Genomic DNA, 22,586 nt, shown 5'->3' on the forward strand with positions numbered 1-22,586 from the left:
AGGAGGGAGGGTGGGGGGTTTTTGGAGTGATGGTGTTTGTCTTCACAAGTCATTGTTAGGTGTGATGGAGCCCGGCTTTCCTGGGGATGGCTGAACACCTGTCTGCCCACGGGAAGTGATGAATGGTTTGTTTTGCTTTACTTGCATGTGTGGCTTTTGCTTTCCTTATTAAACAGTCTATATCTCAACCCACGAGTTTTTGCACTTTTACCCTTCTGGTTGTTCTCCCTCATCCCACTGGAGGGGAGTAAGAGAGCAGCTGCATGGAGCCAAGTTGCCCACCAGGGTAAACCTGTAACAGTCCCTTCTGGCACCCAGTGTGGGGCACAAGGGGTTAGAGGTAACAACTGATTTGATCAGAGTATGCTATAACAAATTTATATCTGTTTAGCTATTAATTGTCAGGCTCCTGTGTTTGCCATGGGGCTTGCTTGCCTGGATGTAGATTAGTAACTAGTGCTCATAAGTGACTGCTTTTTGCTTCTGCTGTTTCCTGTTCTCCTTATCATCCTATTGTGCTCTGCCTGGTAACATACGGATGACAGGAATGGGGTGGCAGATGGCCAGGGCACTGCTGCCATTCCTGAGCTGGACAGGCCAGAACTCAAGTTCACAGGACTGTGGCTGTGGCTAAATTCATGATCGTACAACCAAAACCATACATGGCCATGGAGAAGTCTATACTAGAGCAGGTACTCCCCTGAAGGGAGAGTGGCCTATGGATATTGTCGTCCTGGAGCAGCTACATCCCTAAAGGATGGTGGTCTGTAGACAAGTCCACACTGCCCCACATGGACCGTGGGCCTGTGTGTAATCCCAAGCTGGAGGAGGGACAAGGGGAGGAATTCATTGCAATGTTAAACCCTATGGTCTGGTCCAAAGGGATGAGGGCTGAACACTGTAGTGGAAATACCTTTGAATTGCTGTAACCCAAGATCTGGCATGTTATTGGAATTACTACAGCAGGAACCCTTGGTTGCTAGCCAGGCCAGGAGCAAAGGGAGGAGTTCGCTGCAAATGCTATTGTTATGTTCTATTGTTAAACCCTATAACCTGGCCTGAAGGAACCAGAGGTGGAGACTGCCACAGGAATACCTTTAAACTGTTGTAAGGCAGGATGTGAGTTGCATGCTATGGAAACTAGCACAGCAGGAACCATCTGAACCAACGGAGGACAAGCCTCACAAGATGTGACAGTCCAGCAGCGACCCAGCCTGAGCTGTCTTTGGTGCCCAGTAACTCCACACATCACACCACCTCTCCTGTCCTGAGTGATAAGCATAACAGATTGAATACACATGGACTAAATGGGATCAATGGAAATTTTGTGGCCTTTTAAAGGCGTAATCCATAAACTAAGGGAATGATATCTGTGTATATATCCCAGGATGGGAAAGAGGAGGTGGCTAATGAGGGACAATCTGTCGGAGAACATGAGACCTGAGCACAATGTCAACAGTATGGAATAAAGGGTGGAGATTACACTGGTTTTGTCTGGGATGGAGCTAATTTGCTTCATAAAAGCATGTATGGTGCTAAGTTTTGGATTTGTGACCAAAACACTGGTGATAACATACTGGTATTTTAGCTGTTGCTGACCAGGGTTTGCACAGCATCAAGGCCTTTTCTGCTCCTCACCCCACCCCATCAGTGAGCAGTCTGGGGGTGCACAAGGAGCTGGGAGGGGATAAGGCCAGGACAGCTCACCCCAACTGACCAAAGGGATATCCCACTCCTATGACATCCTGCTCAGTGATAAAAACTGGGGAGAGGATGAGGGGGGACATTCAGCATTATGGCATCTGCGTTCCCAAGTCACCGTCACACATGATGGAGCCCTGCTTTCAGGAGATGGCTGAACATCTGCCTGCCCACAGGAAGTGGTGAATGAATTCCTTGTTTTTTGCTTTGCTTGCACACACAGCTTTTGTCTTCATCTCAACTCCTGAGTTTTATCACTCATGCCCTTCTGATTCTTTCCCTCATCCCACCAGGGGGGAGAGTGAGCAGCTGTGTGGGGCTTAAGCTGCACACCAGAGTTAACCCACAACAAAAGCCTACAGTAATCAGAACATCAAGCAATAGTTTGGTAATTGGTGAAAGTGCAAACTTCCCATTAGAAAAAAACCCCACAGTTTTCAGAAGACACAGAAACTGAGATAATGGAGGCTTTGTCAACCATTTCTAAAGGTGTTTATACTCCCTGTGGGTAAGAGACAAACATTGCTGTTGAGATTATTGTACTGGCCATTGAGCATGGCACAGTACAAGCACACAGGAGATAATACCCTTCTGCCAAAGGCCAGGTTTCAACACTTTTGGTGAAGACAGAGCACAGCATCATTCCACACATTTTACAAAAGCTGATCTGACCAATGAGCAGGAACAATGCTAGTACACCTGACTAAGACTTCAGGCACCAGGACAGGAAACAAAAGTCCAATTCCACTGCTTGTTTTACAGAAGCAAGTATTGATAATATATGGCAGCACAGTCACCCTCAAGCTACTTGAAGGGGGTTAAAGAGTAGTCATCATATTAATCATTATCTTTTAAAATATAAATTAATTAATTCCCACTACCCTTTGGAGTGTCAACACTAAAGCAAATCAGCTGATCAGTTCCCTCTGGGCCTGACTGTACACTGCTATTTTCAAATCATTTCACTAATATTTGCAGCTGGTCAATCCTGCTGGGAAAGACATCTCCAACGACTCTGGGGGTGTGGGGAAGGAAGGGGCTAGATGTACAGTTACATACACAGAATTATAGGGGATCTTGACTCCAAATGTGGGCTAAGAAATATTTTCTTTAACAGTCTTATTTCAAAAGCATTCTCTAACACAATCCTGCAAACATCTTTACTTTTTAATATCCTAATTTTCCCTGGTTTTTGGAGATAGTATCTTCAAAGAACCATTTATCTAAAAATTTTGCTGACGTAGTTTTCAAATCTGTTTTACATTAATGATGCCAAAAAGCCTGATGCTGTAATTTCAAAAGCTTCCTTTAATTATTATTTGGGTTTTCTAATTTGAACAAGTGAGGAGACTTTTCTGTTCTCCAGCATCAGTCCATTTTCCAGGATTCCAGTCCCAAGGTGGCAGTGGCCACAAACTGTGTCCACAGCCAACACATTCAAGGACTGAACAGTATTATCTGGATTTACATTCTTGTTTTTAGCACTTGCTGCACTTTCTCTCATTGACTTTATCTGGAGATTTGCTTAAGCATACCTTTTGATTAATTCATCTGCAGGGAGCTCTGAAAATACACTCTCTCTGGCAACTAACACTATAACTACAACTATGTTCATTGTAATAGATTCAGTGCATAAACCCCTTCCCTCCAAAAAAACAATAAATAGACCAAGTTTGAAAAACAGTATGCAGGGTGGCCCAACTTACAAGTGAACTGGAGGTTAGGTACCTAATTTGCACAGGTGTTTATAAAAGTCCCAAGCAGCTTCTACCCTTTCAGATGATTTTACAGCTTTAAATGACTTCCTATCAACATCCATAGGGCCTGTGTCAATTTTGAAAATGGTATTTAGGTGCTTTTTAAAATCTGACCTGCTCAGATTAATCATCAATCATGCAGAGATCAGACCAAAGCTCTTTCCTTGAAATCCAGCTGAGGGTTGAATTTCCCTGAAATTCTCCTCACACGCATACCTCAGTAGTGAGATCCAAGCACTCCTACACTGATTTCCAAATCCAACCTCCACAAAGTGTTTTGTTTTGTTTAAGGCCACTGTTAGGGAAAGGTTTGAGTTCAGTGTCAACCCTCATACAAGTGTAGAAATTTAATTTCAGTCTAGTCCTGCCAACAATTCAAACCCATGCACTGGAATGTATGAGCCACAAGTAAACCTGACTCTAGAGCATCCAGCAGGACCTCTCCTGTGTGTGCAATCATTCAGAAACGTGTGCCACAGGGGAAAGGAGAAACATTTAGGAATGCCACACAATAAAACATTTAAGTATATCCATGTATAAAATGGAACAGTTAACCAGTAAATGTGGAGGGGAAAAGAAAATCGTGTAACCATTGCAATCGAAGGAGAACATCACATAGAAACTATATCCTGTGAGAGGTTTTGTTATGGAGCCACCACGGAGGAAAAGTTAAGACCTCCAAGCCCTGCCAATGTAGCAAGCCAAATATGCCTACAGCCACGCATTGAGACTGACTGTGGGCACTCAGTCATGGCTTTTTACATTTTTTATGATCTTTGCTTCATGGAAATTCACAGTGGAATTTCCTACTGGACTACCTGTAACTTGTGTTTTGCTTCAGTAAAAACTGAAGGCTCAAGTTACACATGTATAAACAGCTTCTCTAAATGTTTCCATTTAAATAAATTCTCTGAATAATTTACTGAACTTAAATGGTCAGCAGAAAAAGCTGTAACTTTCCTAGTCTGGTTACAAAACAATGGCCAAAATACCACGTAGTCACTTAAAAATGACAGTTTTACCAAAGCTGAATTTTCCTTTAAACCATTTCCAGGCAAAGTCTGCAAAACAATTAATGGGGTAGATATTCATAAATACGAAGCAAGCGCTCAAATGCTTTATTCAGAGTTTGTAAAGGCTTGCTTGAAGAATTCATGTTTAGTTATCACTGGTAATTTGAAGCCCGAGCTTTGACAGTATCCAAGCTAAACACCTGCTCTTCAGTGACACTGAGCTGCTGCTTATCAATTACAAATATCTTTTGAATAATAAACCATAAAGAATAAAAATGCAATTTTTTACTACTTAACTATACATTGGTCCCAATAACTTGATATTAAGGGCTTACAATAGGATATGGCTGAGATCATACACAAACCCCTTAGAAGAATTTATGTTAAATAAATGCGTTCTAAAGACGTGTCCCCTGCAGCTAAAGCAGTTCAAGAAAACCATTCAAATAAGCAAATAACATTGTTTACATTTACAAATGAAACATCATATGAGTATTTATTGATTTTTTTAAAAAATTCAAAAAATACATTGTAACAGAACAGAATGTATACGTTCTTCAATGAAAGACAAAACTATGGTTATCATCTGGACCAGAATACAAATACATGCTAACAATTTAAAAATCATTTTGGGTCATTCAGGAAACATGAAACAAGCTAGCTGTTTGGAAGTGCAGTAGTCTTCTCCTTTAGTAAATATGCCTGAGAAAGTCAACCTGTAAAGAAATCAGCTTTTAAACTCTTAAACACAAAGAGCTTTCTAGGCTGAAATGGTGAAGAGACCTGTGATATGCACCTGACAGGCCACTGAGCCATTTCCCACAGAGATTCTGTTCACTGCCCCACCTCAGCTCAGCCACCCAGCAGTGGCAGAGTTTCACATCAATACCAGGCTTATTTAAGTGAGGTGTTAAAAAGCATGCTAAGATGATGTAAAACCATTAGTTACATACACAGCGGATAGATGTTAATCAAGATTCTGTACCAAATTCCTTGCTTTGTATTAGGGCCAAGTAAAAAGTAGTAGTCTAGTTCGTGGATGAAAAGGATTATATTTTTTGGCTCAAAGTAAGACCCTTTAAAAACAGTTTCTACAAAAGCATCTAGAATCAAAGCATGAAAAAAACCAGGACAAACACAACTAATCATTTTACAGTAACCACATACTGTAGGCAAGTAGGAACCAAAACAGTAACATAAATTGTGCATTGGTTCTATGAAAATAAAGCATTACTAGGAGACACAAGCAATCTGACAAGATGTGAAAGTGAGCAGTGGAAACTTCATGGATTGAATTTCTTTCCATCAGAATTAATCTCTTTCTACTGCAGGCAGGTAACAAATGGAACTCAGGAAAACTGAATTCCTATTAGCAGCTTAACTCTACTACAGTGAGGCTGAGGCTGTTACTGTTTCTTTCATAAAGAGACATTCAAACAAATGAAGCAAAAATGACATTTCAAAAATGAAGACCAAAAGAAAGCTGAATGTATATTTTAGACAAAAACAGTGTTAGGTCAATTCCACAACCGGTGATATTTGATGTAAGCAAAGATAATTTAACTATGCTGCTTATACCAACAGAACATCTCACACTATTTCTTGAATTCTAGCAGCCTCTTTTAAGTCACTTATAACAACTGCGTATTTTATAAATTGCATGGGCTGTGATGAAAAAACTCATTATCAGGCATGAAAAAGAAACCTCCCATTTTTAGAATTTAGTTACATGATCAAATTCATATGCTAAAGCATACGAAAACAACTCTTCAAATGAAGCAAATTCACAATTCTAAAAAGGGAAAAAACTCCAGACAATACAAAAACTCAAAAGGAAATCTATGACAGGAAATATTTCTACATAGACCTCTGATGGTTGAACCTCTGATGGTTCAACACTGTAAAATGAGCCACTATCCATATACACATGTAATTTTGCATGTAATGGGATAGGGAAGAGGCTTCCTTTTCCTAACTTCCACCACAGAAATGACTGGATGTACTACAGAGGCTGCCACTGTACCATGAAATGTAGGGTATTTGGCATTGCTGGATACAGGTTATCAGTGTTCAAGGACTCATGTGCTGACCCAGTGTGGTTCATCTTACATTCTCTAGTATTGACTGTGATGGCAAAAACATTCTGCATTGCTCTGACACCAGCTTGGCTTCTAGGCTGCACCTTCTGAACAGAACACCATTCTCAGGTGTCCTGGTTCCAGCCAGGAAAGGGTTAACTTTTGCAGTAGCCAGGAGGAGGCATGGCTAGGACCAGGAGGTTATTTTATAACACCTCACATCACTGCCAGGGGCAGGGGGAAGGGAGTCTCTTCTGGGGAGAAAAGGGTCCCTCCTGGTCAAGTTGTGTGGTGGGGAGAGTGGTTGGATATTGTCTATTGGTGGGGGGTTTCTGTGTGAATCCTTTGTTTCTTGAAGTCTCTGTCATTAGTATTGTTCATTTTCTCATCTCACTGCTGTTTCCAATAAGTTGTTCTCATCTCAACTTGTGATCTTTGCCTTTTGTGCCTCCAATTTTCCTCTCCATCCCATTTCAGGATGGGAGGAGGGGGAGGGAGGAGCAAGTGAGTGGCATGTGGTTTGGAGAGTTTCAGTGGGAGCACTAGATTGGGGAGTACCATTCCTAAATCACGACAGCCTTATTTGGCACCCAGTGTGTGGCACAAAGGGTTGAGATAACAACAGATGTGTCCAGAGCAGCTTGGAAATAAATTCAATCTAAGCATTTGTTGCATTAACTCCAGAGCTGCTGGTCACAATCTGTTCACGTGTTTGTGGTACCTAACCCTGTATTCCCATATCCCCCTATATTCCCATATGTGGTCCTTGTGATGTTCTTTTTCACAGCAGGGAGAGGGATTGCGATTGCTTTGTTGCTGTACTGTGAGATATCAGTTTATGACTGATCAAGGGCAATGAGGGTGATTTCGGATGTGTATTCAGTGCTGCTCACCTACCTTTACTTTGGGCACTATCTTTGGAAGTCTATTAATAATTATACTGAGTCTGTGGGGGGAACAGGGGAGGATGATTTTCCCCAGCCTCTCACCTCCTTCTCTTCCTTCAGCTGTTTCAACAGCTTTTGAGAATTTTTAATTTCCCTTGGATGTTAAGGAAAGCATGTTCTTGTTGCTAAGTCTCACTGGTCTCCTCAGTCCACACCATGTTTAGAGTCAAGAAAGAGGTTTGTAGGAAGTTCATTCAGAGATCTGCCCCAAGGGTGGATAGTCATGAGTGGCATGAAATGTGGCAAAAACAGACCAGGTTTTTTTAAAATTCTCTGCTCCGATGGTTTGAAATTTCATCCCTGAACAACTAAACGACCCTGTTAAAGTGACAGAATAATTGCAAGGAGCATGCCGTGACAACTCCAGAGAGGGGCAACTCACTGCAGTGTGCTGGGCCCTGGCTACTCTTTACTGGACGCAGTTCAATACTTGACAGCACCCTCAGGGGAAAGAGGAGGAAAACAGACCTACAACCACTGTGGCCTGATTTGCAGTTGAACTAGAGGAACAACTTGTGCCAGTAGTAGTTGTCCCTATACAGAGAAAAGAAATCCAAGACCAAATCAGCTCACTTAGTGAGGGATAAAGAGGAAGTAGAGCCCTCACAACAGGAGGAAGAGGGAGGGCCAGAGATAATCACCCAGTCCTTATTCCCAGGTGTATTGGGTTTGCATGGCCTGGTTTTTGGTAGGGTGGCTTCTGTGAGAAGCTGCCAGAAGCTTCCTCCATGTCCAGCAGAGCCAATCCCTGACAGCTCCAAAGATGGATGTGATGCTGGACCAATTAGAAATGGTAATGCCTCTGAGATAACATATTTAAGAAGAAAGATAAACAAAAAGTTGTGGAGTAGTTGAAATTGTGGCTGAAGAAGGGCAGAGTAAGAACATGTACAAAGAACAGCTCTGCATACACCAAGGTCAGTGCAGAAGGAGGGGGAGGAGGTGCTCCAGTCACCAGAGCTGACATTCCTCTGCAGCCCGTGGTGCAGACCATGGTGAGGCAGCTGTGTCCCTGCAGCCCATGGAGATCCACAGGGATGCAGAGATCCACCTGCAACCTGTGGAGGAGCCCCACACCGGAGCAGGTGGGTGCCTGTGAGGAGGCTGTGATGCTGTGGGAGACCCATGGAAAGATGGGCCCTGCTCCTATACTGGAGGAGCCTGTCCTTAAAGGACTGCACTCAGTGGAAGAGTGACCCATGCTGCAGCAGTTTTGGGAGGACTGCTGCCCATGGGATGGACTGATGCTGGAGAAGTTCCTGGAGAACTATCTCCTGTGGGAGTGACCCCACAGTGCAGCAGGGGAACAATTCCTCTCCCTGGAGCAGGAGAAACCACAGGTGATGAACAGACCGTAACTCCCATTCCATGCCTCCCTGTGCTGTTGATGGGAAGGAGAAAGGAAGGTGTTTTTAAGGACCTTATTTTATTTCTCATTATCCTGCTCTGGTGTTTTTAGTAATAAATTCAGTGCATATCTTTAAGTTGGTATGGGTTGGGGATTACCTGTTTTGCCTGTAACGGTATTTGATGAGCGATATCTCCTGGTCCTTACCTCAACCCATGAACTCTTCTTCATATTTTCTCTCCCCCGTCCAGCTGCAGAGGAGAGTGAGAGAGCGGCTTTGGTGGGTGCCTGGCACCACTACACCAGGTTGATGCCATGAAGATTTTTGCCTTTTCTTTTATACCCGTTATACCTTTTTACAGCTTCTGTATTCCTAGTGCTTTTTGCCTACGTTCTTGGACTTGTTTGTCAAGCTAAGAGACTAAACATTTTAGAAGCTTCGTAGCTAGGGATCAGTGTGCCCCAGACCCCAAGGTCCTCTCCAGAACACATTCTGTAAACCAAGATAGAACCATCCAGGGGAAGGTTCCTTGGGGAGGGGGGGCTCACTTGAACCTCTCATTGGGGAATCTTTGATAGATATGCTGATTAGTAAAGCCTATAATGTTATACCCAATGTTGGGGGGGATGAACACAACACACGAGAGGAGAGACACAGGGAAAGACTCGGTGGGGTACATCTTGATGCATATGACCTGGACGTGTACACCTAAGGATCCTTAAAAATAAATACCAAGGTAAAATCCCTTTTCCCCTTCTAACCGTGTATGACTCTTGATTTTAAGACCAGGAAAAGGCATCAAGGTGAGCTGCGAGATGTACATGAATATGTCAGCCACCAGCCAGGAGAGCCCCATGTGACCTGGCTGCTCCTATGGTGGAACATGGTGTCTCACAATATGAAACTAGACGGTAGTGAAGCCAAGCAACTGGGATCTCTCTTTCAGGATGCGGGTATTGACAAGGGGATTAGGAAGAGGACAGAAACTCTCAGCCTCTGGAAGTGACTCTTGCCAAGCAGAGGGAAGGGTATTCTCACAAGGATGATCTAATAGTGCATCCAAGCAGGTGGAATGCCATGGAGAAAGGTATCCAGTACCTGAGAGCATTAGCTGTGCTGGAGGTAATCTGTAGGGATTCAAATAAAGAGTAGTCCTCTGTAGATCTAGATGAGGTCTAGTGTACACAGTCCATGTGGTGGAAGTTTGTGCAGAGCATGCCATCATCATATGTCAGCCCTTTGACATTGATGTCAATGAAAGAAGGAGAACAGTGTTTCAGGTAACTACCTAACTCTGGCATATAAAAATCATGTTTTTTCCTCCCTATCAACCTGCACCTTGACTGTGGAAAGACTGTCCAAGACTGCAGACAGATTTGAAAGACTCAAGCAAACTAGAGAAAAAACATCCCATGGCCCACCACTACAGACCAGAGCCCTTGCTATTGGGAGCAAGCACCCCCCTGCTCGAGAGAGTGTGGGTACACACCACAAGGTAACCTGTGGTTTCACCTGCATGACCACAGAGAGGACATGAGGAAGTGGAATGGAAAACCCACCTGTGCCGTAGCAGCATGGGTACATGAGTTGAGAGGAAGAATAACCACCGCAGGAAATCCTTCAAGGATAAATGCCACTCCAGTTTCCAGTGGGTAAGTCCTCACTCAGAATAGGAGGGCTGATGTTACTTCCAATTCTCTTGAAGGACCACCAGTTCATACTTACAAGTGAGCAACAAATACCATGACCAGAACTGGAGGGGTCCTGCCTCCAGCAAGGTGGAGGAAAGGGACAATCAGATCTCTTGGACTGTGTGGATCTGATGCCTTGGCACACCAGACCCACAGGAGTTTAAGGCACAATGTACTCTGATGTCATCAAGATACGTATGGGTAGAATCCATGTCTGTTTCTGGGGTGGCAGGGGGATCCCAACAGCTGACTGTACTGGAAGATGTACTCTACTGACTGGGTATTGTGAGAGACTGGAGGAGATCACTTGCTCAAAACACTTTGGGAGTGTGGGGAAAGGGGCTGGTTGGGCCTTGCCCTTGTGAGGCAATGCCCTGCTCCACACACCCCAGCCACTAGAGCCTGTATCCCAGCCCCAAAGTGGCTGCTAATCACTGGCACAGTGGAGGCAACACTCCTCGTCCCATCTCTGAAGACCCTAACCTAGCTCCTCAGTGGCTGGCAGACCAGAAGTCTCACCGGGAGAAAGGGCCCAGGAAAGCCTAAGGGTACTTAAGCCAGGACACAAGGCAAGTACATGTCTTGACCTTCCCTTGGATTTTATATCAGTTGGAAGACCACTGGAACCCAGCGGTAGCTGTATTAGTTCTTTTCTGTATATTTTCTTTCTCTTTTTCTCTTTCTTCTCCTTCTTCTAATGCCTTCTTGAAGTTTGAGTAACTTAAACTTGGATAGGTTGGAGTTTGCTAAATTGAATAGGCTTAGAGTTTGCTAAGTTAAGGCCTTGCAAAATGTTTTATGTTGATTGAATGTTGCTTTAAACTTTTGCCAAAGTTCTCTGATTTTCTGAAGTTTGCCAGTAAAGTTTTTGTTGTTTTGAGCTCTTGGGAATATCTTGTTGGTACTTCTCCCTTCCATCTAATTCAGGGTACGTAAAAAACCTGTAAGCTCTTTTAAAAGAAGACTCATTGAGTGAATTTGTGGGGTTTTACAGGAATGAATGGCAAATCCTCCCCCATTGTGACTGGCTCAGAAGCCTTGTGCATCCTTGCCATGGACTACCTCAGGAGTAGGTATTTCAAGGACCCAAAAGGACATGCAGTACCCCTGGAACCAACTGCCCAGTGGTGGATGCACAGTCCCACCATTTGCCATGGACTGATCCAGACTGCACTGGAGAAGAGTGAGGCTTCAGAACTCTCGCAGTATATTGATGACATCATTGTGTGGGGCAACACAGCAGAGGAAGATTTTGAGAAAGGGGAGAAGATAATTCAAATCCTTCTGAAGGCTGGTTTTGCCATAAAGCAAAGTAAGGTCAAGGGACCTACCAGGAAATCCAGGCTTTAGGAGTAAAATGGTAAGATGGACGTCATCAGATTCCAATGGACGTGGCCAACAAAATAGCATCTATGTCCCTACCAACCAGCAAGAAGGAAACACAGGCTTTTCCTAGGAGTTGTGGGCTTTTGGAGAATGCATATTCCAGAGCTCAGTCAGATTGTAAACCCTCTCTATCTTGTGATGCAGAAGATGAATTATTTTAAGTGAGGTGAACCACAAGCTTCTGAACAAATTAAAGAGATTGTTCATGCAGTAGCCCTTGGGTCAGTCAGGACAGGACAAGTTGTGAAAACTGTGCTCTACATTGCAGCTGGGGAGAATGGTCCTTCCTGGAGTCTCTGCCAAAAAGTACCAGGGGGTACTTGAAGATGACTCCTGGGGTTCTGGAGTTGGGGATAAAAAGGATCCAAGGCCTGCTACACAACAACTGAAAAAGGGATACTGGCATCTTGTGAAAGGGTTCAAACTGCTTCAGAAGTGATTGGCACTGAAGCACAGCTTCTTCTGGCACCCTGACTGCCAGTGCTGGCCTGTATGTGCCAAGAGAAAGTCTCCTCCATACATCATGCCACTAAGGCTACATAGAGTGAGCAGACTGCACTGATCATACAGCAAGCTTGAATAGGAAACCCCAATAGCTCAGGCATCTTGGAAGTCACCATGAACTAGCCCAAAGGTGAAAATTTTGTATTATCATCAGAAGAGGAGGAAGAAAAGGTGATGTGCTGAGGAGGCCCCACCATATAATCAGCTATCAGAAATGAAAAGCGGTACACTCTCTTCACTGACAGATCCCTGCTGTATTGTAGGGATACACTGAAAATGGAAACCTGCCCTATGGACTCCTACATGGCTAGTCACAGAAGCTGAGGGAAAAGGTGGATCAAGACAGGTTGCAGAGCTGAAAGCCATCTAGCTGGCTTTTGATATCACTGAACAAGAGAAATGCCCAGTGCTCTGCCTCTGGACTGAGTCATGGATGGTGGCAAATGCTCTATGGGGGGGCTGGATCAATGGAGAAAGGCCAACTGGCAGCACAGAGGTAAACCCATCTGGGCTGCTGAATTGTGGCAAGACATCACTGCTTGGGTAGAGAAGTTGACTGTAAAAGTATGTAATGTAGATGCACACATATCCAAGAGTCAGGCCACTGAAGAATACCACAATGGACAGGCAGATTGGGCTGCCACGATTCAAGTGTCTCAGGTGGATCTGTACTGGCAACATAAGGGTAAATTATTTCTGGTTCAGTGGGTTTCATCCCCCATGATGCCTCAGGTCATCGGGGAAGAGATGCAACACATAGATGGGCTCGTGATTGAGGGGTGGACTTAAGCATGGACACTATCTTCCAGGTTATTCCATAACTGTGAAACATGCTGCAATCAAGCAGGCCAAGATGGTAAAGCCCCTGTGGTATGGAGATTAATGGTCAAAATATGGGGAGGCCTGGCAGATTGATTAGACCACTCCCCCAAACCCACCAAAGTAAGCACTCTGTGCTTACAGTGGTAGAAAAAACCACTGTAAGTCCCTCTGGTGCATATGAGGAATGTGTTTGGGAAGACAGCTTGGATTAGTCCTGCCTCAAGAAAAGGCAAACCCATCCACGGAATTGTTTTTGCTCAAGGACATTTGGTGGGTAATGCAGAGGGACAGGGAAATGCCATGTGTACCTCCAGGGGTTTCAGTTTTTGGGTGAGAACAGTCTATAGTGTTGAATTGTATAATACTGGTTGCTGAATGACACCGTCACTGTATGCTGTAAGTACGATGGGCAATGAGAATGGACTGCTCCAGATGTACCAGTAGTGAGCTCCTGATGCAGCCTGCAACCAGCTGACAGCACACCAGCCCTCCTGCCCTGGAAGACATCTAGGACGGATAGAACCCACAGTCATAGACTTAATGAACTCAACAGATACCTTGGAGGAACAGCCATTGACTATGGAAATGATACCTGTGCTTGTATATACATATATATAGTGGAAGGTGTAGAACATGGGCATGCTATAGATGGTATAGAATAAGGGGTGGCTAGTGTCCTGGTTCTGGCCAGGACAGGGATAATTTTTGCAATAGCCAGGAGGGGCCATGGCTAGGACCTGGATGTTATTCTACACTGCCTGATGTCATTGCTGGGTTTGGGGGAGGGAGTCTCTTCCAGTCGAGTAAGCGTGGCAGAGGGAGTGGTCAGGTATTGGATGTTCTCGGGGGGTTTCCATGGGAATTGTTCATTTCTTCTATCCTCTGTCATTAGCACTGTTGCTGTTACTGTTTGTTTTCTTATCTCATTGCTGTTTCCAGTAAATCATTCTTATCGCAATCCATGATATTTACCTTTTATGCCTCCAATTCTCCCCTCCAGCCCGCCACGAGGGGAGGGGGGAGAGGGAAGAGGAGAGTGAGTGAGTGGCATATAGTTTGGAGAGTGTCAGTGGGAGCACTAAATAGAGTACCATTCCTAAACCACAACACTGGGTTACATTTAAGAGGTACAGGGCAGGAAGCAAAAAAATTACTTTAATGACCTGGCCTAGAAGACAAATGCAAAGGTAAGGTGGTGCATCGGTACCTTCTGATCAGAGTTCAAGGGAGAAACCAAGAGGTGAAGACACTCAAAGAAGTGAAAGTAAAAAGCATAATTTAAGCCTATAATTATTTAAGGAGAAGAGACAAAGGAGAGAAGGATGGGCTGCAGTAAGATGAATGTAAGGAAGGAACAAAAAAGAGAAGAAAGGACACATATATTGGTGGAAAGTTGTATCTCCTGGACCCAGAAACTGCCTCAGACACCAGCTAATTTTACAAGATAAGTTACATGCATGCCCACATTCAAGAGGGCAAGAGTGAAACCTTGATGGCAACACTACGATTCTGGCTGAAGAGCTTCATTTTCCCCCTCCCATACCTGAAAGCCTTGAATCCTTGCCAAATATTCCAGCTGTTTTGAAGGCTGCACTGTAGAACAGGGGGAAGCAGGAGATATTCCTTTTAGACCTATGGCTTCGGCAGTTGGGGACGTTCCATTCATGAGAAGTTCCCTGGCGATTGTAGCCGTGCTATTTGTTGTAGGAGATATGCTGAAGAAAGAGCTAGAAGTCTGGCTCATTTCTTTGGATGACAAATAGCTTACAGTGGTACCAGGGGCTGATTTGTTGCGGCTTGCTTCCATCTCTTGGTATACATCAGGAGAGAGATGGAGTATTCCCTTTGGTGCTGAAAATAAAACCAAAGATCATTCTCATTACTTCAGAATGGGGTTGACATGTAGACAATTTTCATTATCATATTTTACAATGAAAAACAAAGTAAGAATTTAGAAGCAGTACAGGTTTTTTTTTACAGTAACTGTAAATGAAGTAATGTAATTTATTTAGAAACAAAGCAGATCTGAAGTGCCCCTCCTCTTCCTCTTCCCCAACTCTTTTTAAAATAGTACAAACCTTAACTTTAAAACTGTGGCTAGCATAGAATACACAACATGAACAAATAATATTTGGAAACCTACAAACCATGAAGAAGATGTTACTTCAAAATAATAGCACAATCATTATTTCCCTATATTCTTCTGCCTCCTATCTGACACAATAATTTAGGCTGTTTTTTCACAAATAATTGAAACTAGTCTGTATCAGCACTGTTGCCACCAGAAGTAGTTTAGTTTTTCTCCCACCTACAGCTGGTGGGATAAAAAACTCTCCAGCTGCTCTACTGCCAGCACCAGCACCTGTAGGACCATGTAGGGATGTTCATGAGAATGAGTTGTTAGAGCCAAAGGAAGGGCAGTGTGGTTTCTTGCAGTAGCAGCACTGCCTCAAGCACTGGTTTAAAGCGTTTCCTGAATTACAAGGGCAGCCTGTGGTTAAAAAATCTTGAACTGCCCTGCAGCCAGTGTTACTATGCTAATGACTCTGATGTGACTGACTGCTCTGCAGTGAAGAGGAATTTATTTATTTATTTAGCTGCATACCCTATAGTTTTCATCCTATAGCTTCAAATAGCTACTTGCCTTCAAGAATGTTTACACTGAAAAAGTAAAGCATGTGTGTGTCCTACTTAATATCAATAGGAGTTAAGGTAAACATTAAAAAGAGCTAAATTTATTTATGTGAATTACTTTTAAATATTTCCAGCGACATATAAATTAGGGATAATGTGTCTACATTTAAAAATCTTTGATACATTTTTAGAAAATATCTCAACCCTAAACCTCCTTGGAAACAGAAGTACATACTCAATCAGTTTTGCTGATAATCCCGTGCATGGAAATGTGCAGAATTAAGTCTGAAGTTTGCTAGTTTTCTTACACAATGAAGCATTTTTGGAAACACAAGTAACCAGCTGGCTGATACAAGAGGAAAACCTTTTTCTTATTATTAATACATCAGAAAATGAGCTTGAAATGTGTAATTTCATATTAAGAACATACTTTAATCTTCTAGCATACAATATGAGTGAACCTGAGCCATATGGCATTTCATTCTAGGGATAATAAACCTGTTTATTAACTGATTTAGTAACCCCAAGAGAAATCAAAGGGTTCAATGCTTAATTCATTTGCTGTACATATTAAATTAATCTCAGAATGTAGAATAAATTCAAAGAAGAGGAGGAAATTAATTTCCAGTACCTAGGAAAGATTCCTCTAATCCTAGAAGTGCAAGTAGTACTTTTAAATAAAATGTCTACCACAAAGAGAAGACTCAAAAAATATTACCTGTAATTAATATCCTCATTTTCAACTACACGGTGAAAATGGAACTTCCTCACTGCCAACTCAGCAAACTGCTTACAGGTGAATCTTTTAATTGATTTACTCATACATTTGGCTTTTAAATTCATATTGCTTTCAGAAATCTGGAACGTTTGCTTATATCATTCACAAAGACACATCTGTTATTCACCTGATTGCTCTCCCCACCTACCTCCGTAGGGCTGGGGAGTCTGGTTGGATCATGAACATTCAGGCTGCTTTTACCTAGCTTAGAACTGGCTCCAAAGGCAGTAGACTGAACTCCAGAGCTAAGCACAAATTCAAGATAATGCTGCTGGAAAAGATGGAGGATAGGATCCCTAAAATTTCTTTTTCTCCGTAAGAGACAATTTCAAATATAATCTAATAGATAAACAACTGTGTAAATACACAGCATTATTTTATGGCACATAATCACTATATGAGAAGAGAGACTTCATATGCTTTTCCTGGGGCTGCAACCTCCAAGGCCTACCTCTGCTTGTATTTTTAAAGTCTTATACAAGACATAAGATTAATGAAAATTGAAAAAAAAAAGAGATCATAAAGATCTTGATAGCTGATGTTAGGTTACAAAACCAACAGCAACAAAAATACTGAGTGGCAGGTGTTCGCCACCTCCTAAGAACTGCTCACTGTAAATCTGATTTCCCACACATATTTCAGAAACAGAAATTAAAACTGAACAAAAGATAAAACAGCCTACTTGTTTAGAGATAACATATTAGCTCCCCCAATCAATTTTAGAAAAACGCAGTACAATGTTAACTTAAAAAAAAGTTTAAAGAAGTTTAAAATCAAGTCCAGTGCTGCAGATGTCTGTTCCATTGATGTAATATTACTTAAAACAAACATTTTACATGCTTTCTCAGCCATTTCACTGTTTTTACATGATCCACCCAAATATCTAACTGCTGTCTGGAACAATGGTTTGGAATACTTCCAGATTACTAAGCTTTCTAAATGTTAAAATAACTAATATGCAGCATATGACGAATAGAAAGATATTGAGCAGAGTATAGCAAATGCTCTTAAAGTACTGACTTTAATGGTGATGTTAAATTAATAATAGTACTTTTACACTTTGCAACACCTTACTGCTAAAGACTTCAAAGTGCTTTATAAGCAATAATTAATTTAAATCATACATTGGCTCTGAGAGGCAGATATTATATTACCATCATTGATTATCTCTGGAAACAAAGTAATGTAATATTCTAGACATTACATTAATATAGTTGCAAGATATTAACTTTTTATATTCAGGGCCTGTGTTTCATGAAGCTTCTTACAAACTTGTTTTAAAAAGCCAATAAAAACTTGGTCTTTTTGAAATCTTCTATAAAACATATATTACTTGTAATTCATTATCTATTTTTAATGTATTACTGAGGATATTTTATACATCATTCCTCACTGTTGCCTGCTTACTTCAACTCTGCTGTATTATAGGAAAGTGTATAAATATATTTAGTTACAGTAGTAAAGTTATCAAATGACAAGGGATACAACAACAACAGAGGATTAAGTGCAAGAACAAAAGAACCCTTCAGAAATTATCTTAATTAGTCTTCTAATAATCAGTTGATTAAAGAGCATGGGAGAAAGAAATACTATCCTCTAACACCTTTATGCATTGCAGGAGAACATCTCCAGGTAAACGTTGTCACTCTTGTTATTTTTCAGCTAAGAAAAAAACCTTGGACTTTTGTGTCTGCTAAATATTTATCCCATACTAATTTCTCCATACTCCACAGGAGGAATCGTAATGATCAGGAGTCACAGGATCTATAATAGACCAACAACACTGCACCTTCTGCTGGACATTAACTTAGAGGTACATTTATGAAACATGTTAAAATAATTTCCATTTATATTATTTAAACCTGTGGGCAAATGTGCTACAAAAATATGCAGGCTAGCTATGCAATGTAATCACTAACATTTAAAAAACATGTCTTATTCATCATTGGCAGTAATTGTTAGCAGACTCTCACAATCTTCTGAAGTCTGTGAAAACACACCAAAGACATCTCTTACCTAAGAATAAATTTCTTCATCTTCCATTGTCTACTTCTGCTGTCACATACTAGATAACTGCAAACCAGCTTAGACTCCAAGGCAAACGTATGAATAAGATACAAAATGGCCCGACTATCCCTCACAAGCCTTCCCCTGGAAATGTAATCTCAGTGCTTTGATTGCACCTTTTTTCACAGCAGCCATAACAGAGGCAGTGCCCAAAAGTTCTGTTTGCATGATGTTATTTTTATCCCTAACCCTTTCTCTACAGTGTCCCCTTGGCTGGGAAGACAGGGGGACATTTCTACTAAAGGGTCCTCCACTGTCTGGAGTTTGTGGTAAACAAAACTAACAATTAGAAGAACTGTCTGCATAGGGAAGGGGGTGAAGAAGAACAACTGGCAATATTACTGAACATGCCTCAAAGTAATAAGACTCTGCAAAAATGTAATTTGCTGATACAGGAACAGTGATGAGTTACCCCACAGCAGTGAGCTACTAAATTAAGAAAAGTTGAGAGAGATGACAGCATTGCCTGCACACTCACAGGTATTAGAGTCTACACAGGTACCACTGGTGTCCTGTTTCCTGTTTTCTGTTTCTGTCAGGAAGATCAGAAAACATGAAAAGTTGAGATTTCAATTTCCTCATTCAACTCCACAAGATGGCCTACAGAATCAGGCTTGTGTTGTCGACCTGCACATGCATATATACATATGTCAGTGCTAATTTTCTCTTCCATATTTGATCAGTACTGTAGGGATTCTCTTCCTCTGCCTGCACTTAATGACTTCTCTGGTTCAGGGTCACTCACTGACTTTTCATGTTTATACTTGGTCTAAACCACAACTTTATTCTTTCTTGGAGAATACAGTTTTCTCCCTAAGTTCTTGCTTATCCTACAGAAAAGCTATGCTTGTTCATGTGCCAGAAGCAGTGCCAGCTGTAATATGACTTCCCCTGACAGTGCTGAAGAGCACATGCTCTTCCCTGCACTACAACCAGTGGTATGGGGCATGGCATGAAGGAGTGTTTTCATGTCTTGTGCAATGATGCAGAGTAAACCATGGTATAATTCTGTATATGACATGCTCATAAATTAAGTTTAGCACCCTGGTATTTGAAATAACCCATCACTAGATGAAGAAAAGACTGTTCATAAAGAAATAATCAGTAGTTTTGGAACTGAATAAAATACTTGATAGATAATCATCAAAAAGCTTTCGTTCAGATTATGCTATCTGTATTCACATTGAATAAAGCCTTCTTATAATGTGGTACATTAAGCACAGGGAAAAATCTTGTAATAAGGCAGTAAGAAGGAAAAGTTAGAATTGGATCTAATCCTGACTTCTCCGTTTTGTACAATAAAATGGACAAGAACCTAAGAGGCATGGGGGATACTCAAATGCAACTACTCCCTAGAACTGGCAGGTTTTCAACATGCCCTAAAATATGGCCCATTACAAATCTACTGACATCAAGAAAAAGAGAATTTACAAAACCAAATAACTACTTCAATAACAAGACTGAAAAATGTAAATATTGTAATAAAAAGAAATTATGGTTTTATAACCCACTCACTGTAAAAGGCTATTTATATACTAGAATATTTTCAAATTTTATTACCTCAGTAGGAACTCAGAAAAGGTCAGTCAAACAATTGGACAGGCAAATAGTATGGCCATTACGTTCTCAGCAATTGTCTACACACAATCTTGGCTTGAAATACCAAGCTGCAATCATTACCTACTTAACACAGCTATCCGTGGTATTTCTAAGTCACCAGCTACTGCAATATTCAGACATGAAAAAATGTTTTGTCATTACATAATGTCTTTCAATCAAAAGATCTCGTCTACATGAACTTCAACAAACTGATGTTATATAAAGCCACTCATTAAAATACTAGTTTGTTTAACCTTAAAATAACTGTGATACTGAAGTAAATACTATTTAGTTCTTCATGAAATCAGGTCTTGATATCCCTAATTTCACTGGACTATTTTCTGTATAGCCAAAACAGAAACTGCAGTATCGCAGGACTTAAAAGTGTATGCATTTCTGTAGCATTTGGCATTTAACTCATGTGAGGAAAGTCCTTTGAATTCAGCTTAAATCCTGCTTGAAAACTAAGATTTTGGTAAAAATAAGACATAGTGTTTGCAGTGGGGACTTTCTACAGGATATTCTATGAAATAATCCAACAGACATATGAAACATCTATACCATAAGTTTTACACGATAATTTCTGCATCATAATTTCCCAGCAATACGTCCATGTACCACATAACCAAGATTAATATTGAGCAGGTTCAGAAAAATACAGAAGGAAGGTCAGCAATCTTATCAGTAAAGAGGATCAGCAAATTTGGAGCAGGAACAAATCAAGCTAGTGAGCTGGCAGACCAAGGTGCTTGTAAAAGCTGCAAGAAAGTGATGTTTGTGGGGGTAAAGCAATTTAGGAGAGTGCCTAAGTGCAACTGGAGGCAACTTGTGCAGGCAAGACTATTCATTAACAGATTAGGAGGGAAATAAGAACACTGATGATGAAAACAAAGGCCTGACCCACACAGAGAAGAGATGAAAGAATGAGGAAATCTACTAGACAACGACAGAGAGGTTGCTGAAGCTAAGAAGGGCAAGGGCGCCATCAACAAGCACAGCATATGTATGAGTGAAGAGGAAATCAGAGGAGGAGAAAGCAGTATTTAATGTTGAAAGAGGATGGAGGAAAGAGTGGAGAATTTTTAGTTCTGGCAGCAACAAAGTCTCAGTTTAGGAGATTCAATTTTTCAAGGATGTTATTATCCTAGACTAAGGGTGAGGTACATGGTGGGTTCCAGGCTGGAGGGGAGTAGGAAAAGGAGAAAAGACTCCAGAAAAGTGAAAGTATTTAGAGTAACACTGTATTGAGGTGAATTATGTGATACTGCTCCATTTTCTCACCTGAAGACAGAAAACTAAATGCAGATACTTTGCATAACTACATGATTAAATTTGAATTTGAGAGTTAACATCAAAAAAGAGCTCTGAATTTCTACTTCATGTGCAGATTTTTTCAAAGGAAGAGACTAGCAACCTTGAATAAATGTAATTCATATGAGCATTTTAGGAGACTGGTAAAAACAAAAGGATACATTATCTGAAATTATCTCTACCCAGAGAGCTGGCTGTCTCTTGTCATGATGGCTGCTTCCTCTTTATACATTTTATACATCAAAAGCTTAATGGCTAAGCAGTCTCCCAGACAGGTGACTCGAGGTCCTTCTCAGCCAGAGGGCACCCAAATCACAGACCTCACAGCCCAAGTCTATATTTCTTACATATGCACAATCAATACTATCCAAGAACCAGGCAGCAGGTTTCTTGCAACTCTTTCTTTTCACCTGTATCTAAAATAGGCAGAATATCTGTAAACCAGCCAGAGAACACCTGAATACACATCTGCACCTTCATTCACAAGAGTTTCAATCAACAGACAAACTACAGTCATGATTACTTTAGATCACTCCTTCCCTGTGAATTCCCTGTATCTTAAAAGCATTTGATTTTTTCCTTTTTTTGGTTGCAAATCATATTAGATATGCATCTCCAAAAGACAGCTGCCATTATCCAGAATACTCTGCACTCCATGAATACTCTCCTTCTGCTGAAGAAGGAAACTAAGTCTCCAATGTTCTGGGCACATGCTTGAAACACTAGGCTCTTTATAAATACACATTGTACTCTAAACTCAGCAAAGAATCGTCACCTTTGAAGATGCAAAACTTGCAGAACTTTAAGCACTTACATGAGCATCTCAAAAGGGGAAATGTGGGAAAAGGAGAAGGATCACTTACAGTTGTCATCTTACACTCCAGAGTTGAGCCCAAATCCCACTCACACACAAAAATGCTAATTTGGCTCTTGTGTCACTGGTTCTCAA

General features: G+C 41.5%; 1 protein-coding gene across 7 annotated transcripts in view; it reads right to left on the bottom strand.

The window, feature by feature from the left end:
- The window catches only part of STAU2 (staufen double-stranded RNA binding protein 2), a 171,784-nt gene that overhangs the window by 70,506 nt on the left and 78,692 nt on the right, over positions 1–22,586 (bottom strand). For 5 of the 7 annotated variants that reach the window (XM_048286754.1, XM_048286750.1, XM_048286752.1 and 2 more), the window contains one exon: positions 14,792–15,099. In XM_048286754.1, coding sequence (XP_048142711.1) covers positions 14,792–15,099 — 308 coding nt within the window. Of the gene's footprint in view, positions 1–4,940; positions 8,878–14,791; positions 15,100–22,586 lie in introns of those variants that run through there. The other 2 variants (XM_048286756.1, XM_048286755.1) reach the window with 2 other exon arrangements.

The sequence above is a fragment of the Corvus hawaiiensis genome, chromosome 26, assembly GCF_020740725.1.
Source record: "Corvus hawaiiensis isolate bCorHaw1 chromosome 26, bCorHaw1.pri.cur, whole genome shotgun sequence".
NCBI classification, from domain to species: domain Eukaryota; kingdom Metazoa; phylum Chordata; class Aves; order Passeriformes; family Corvidae; genus Corvus; species Corvus hawaiiensis.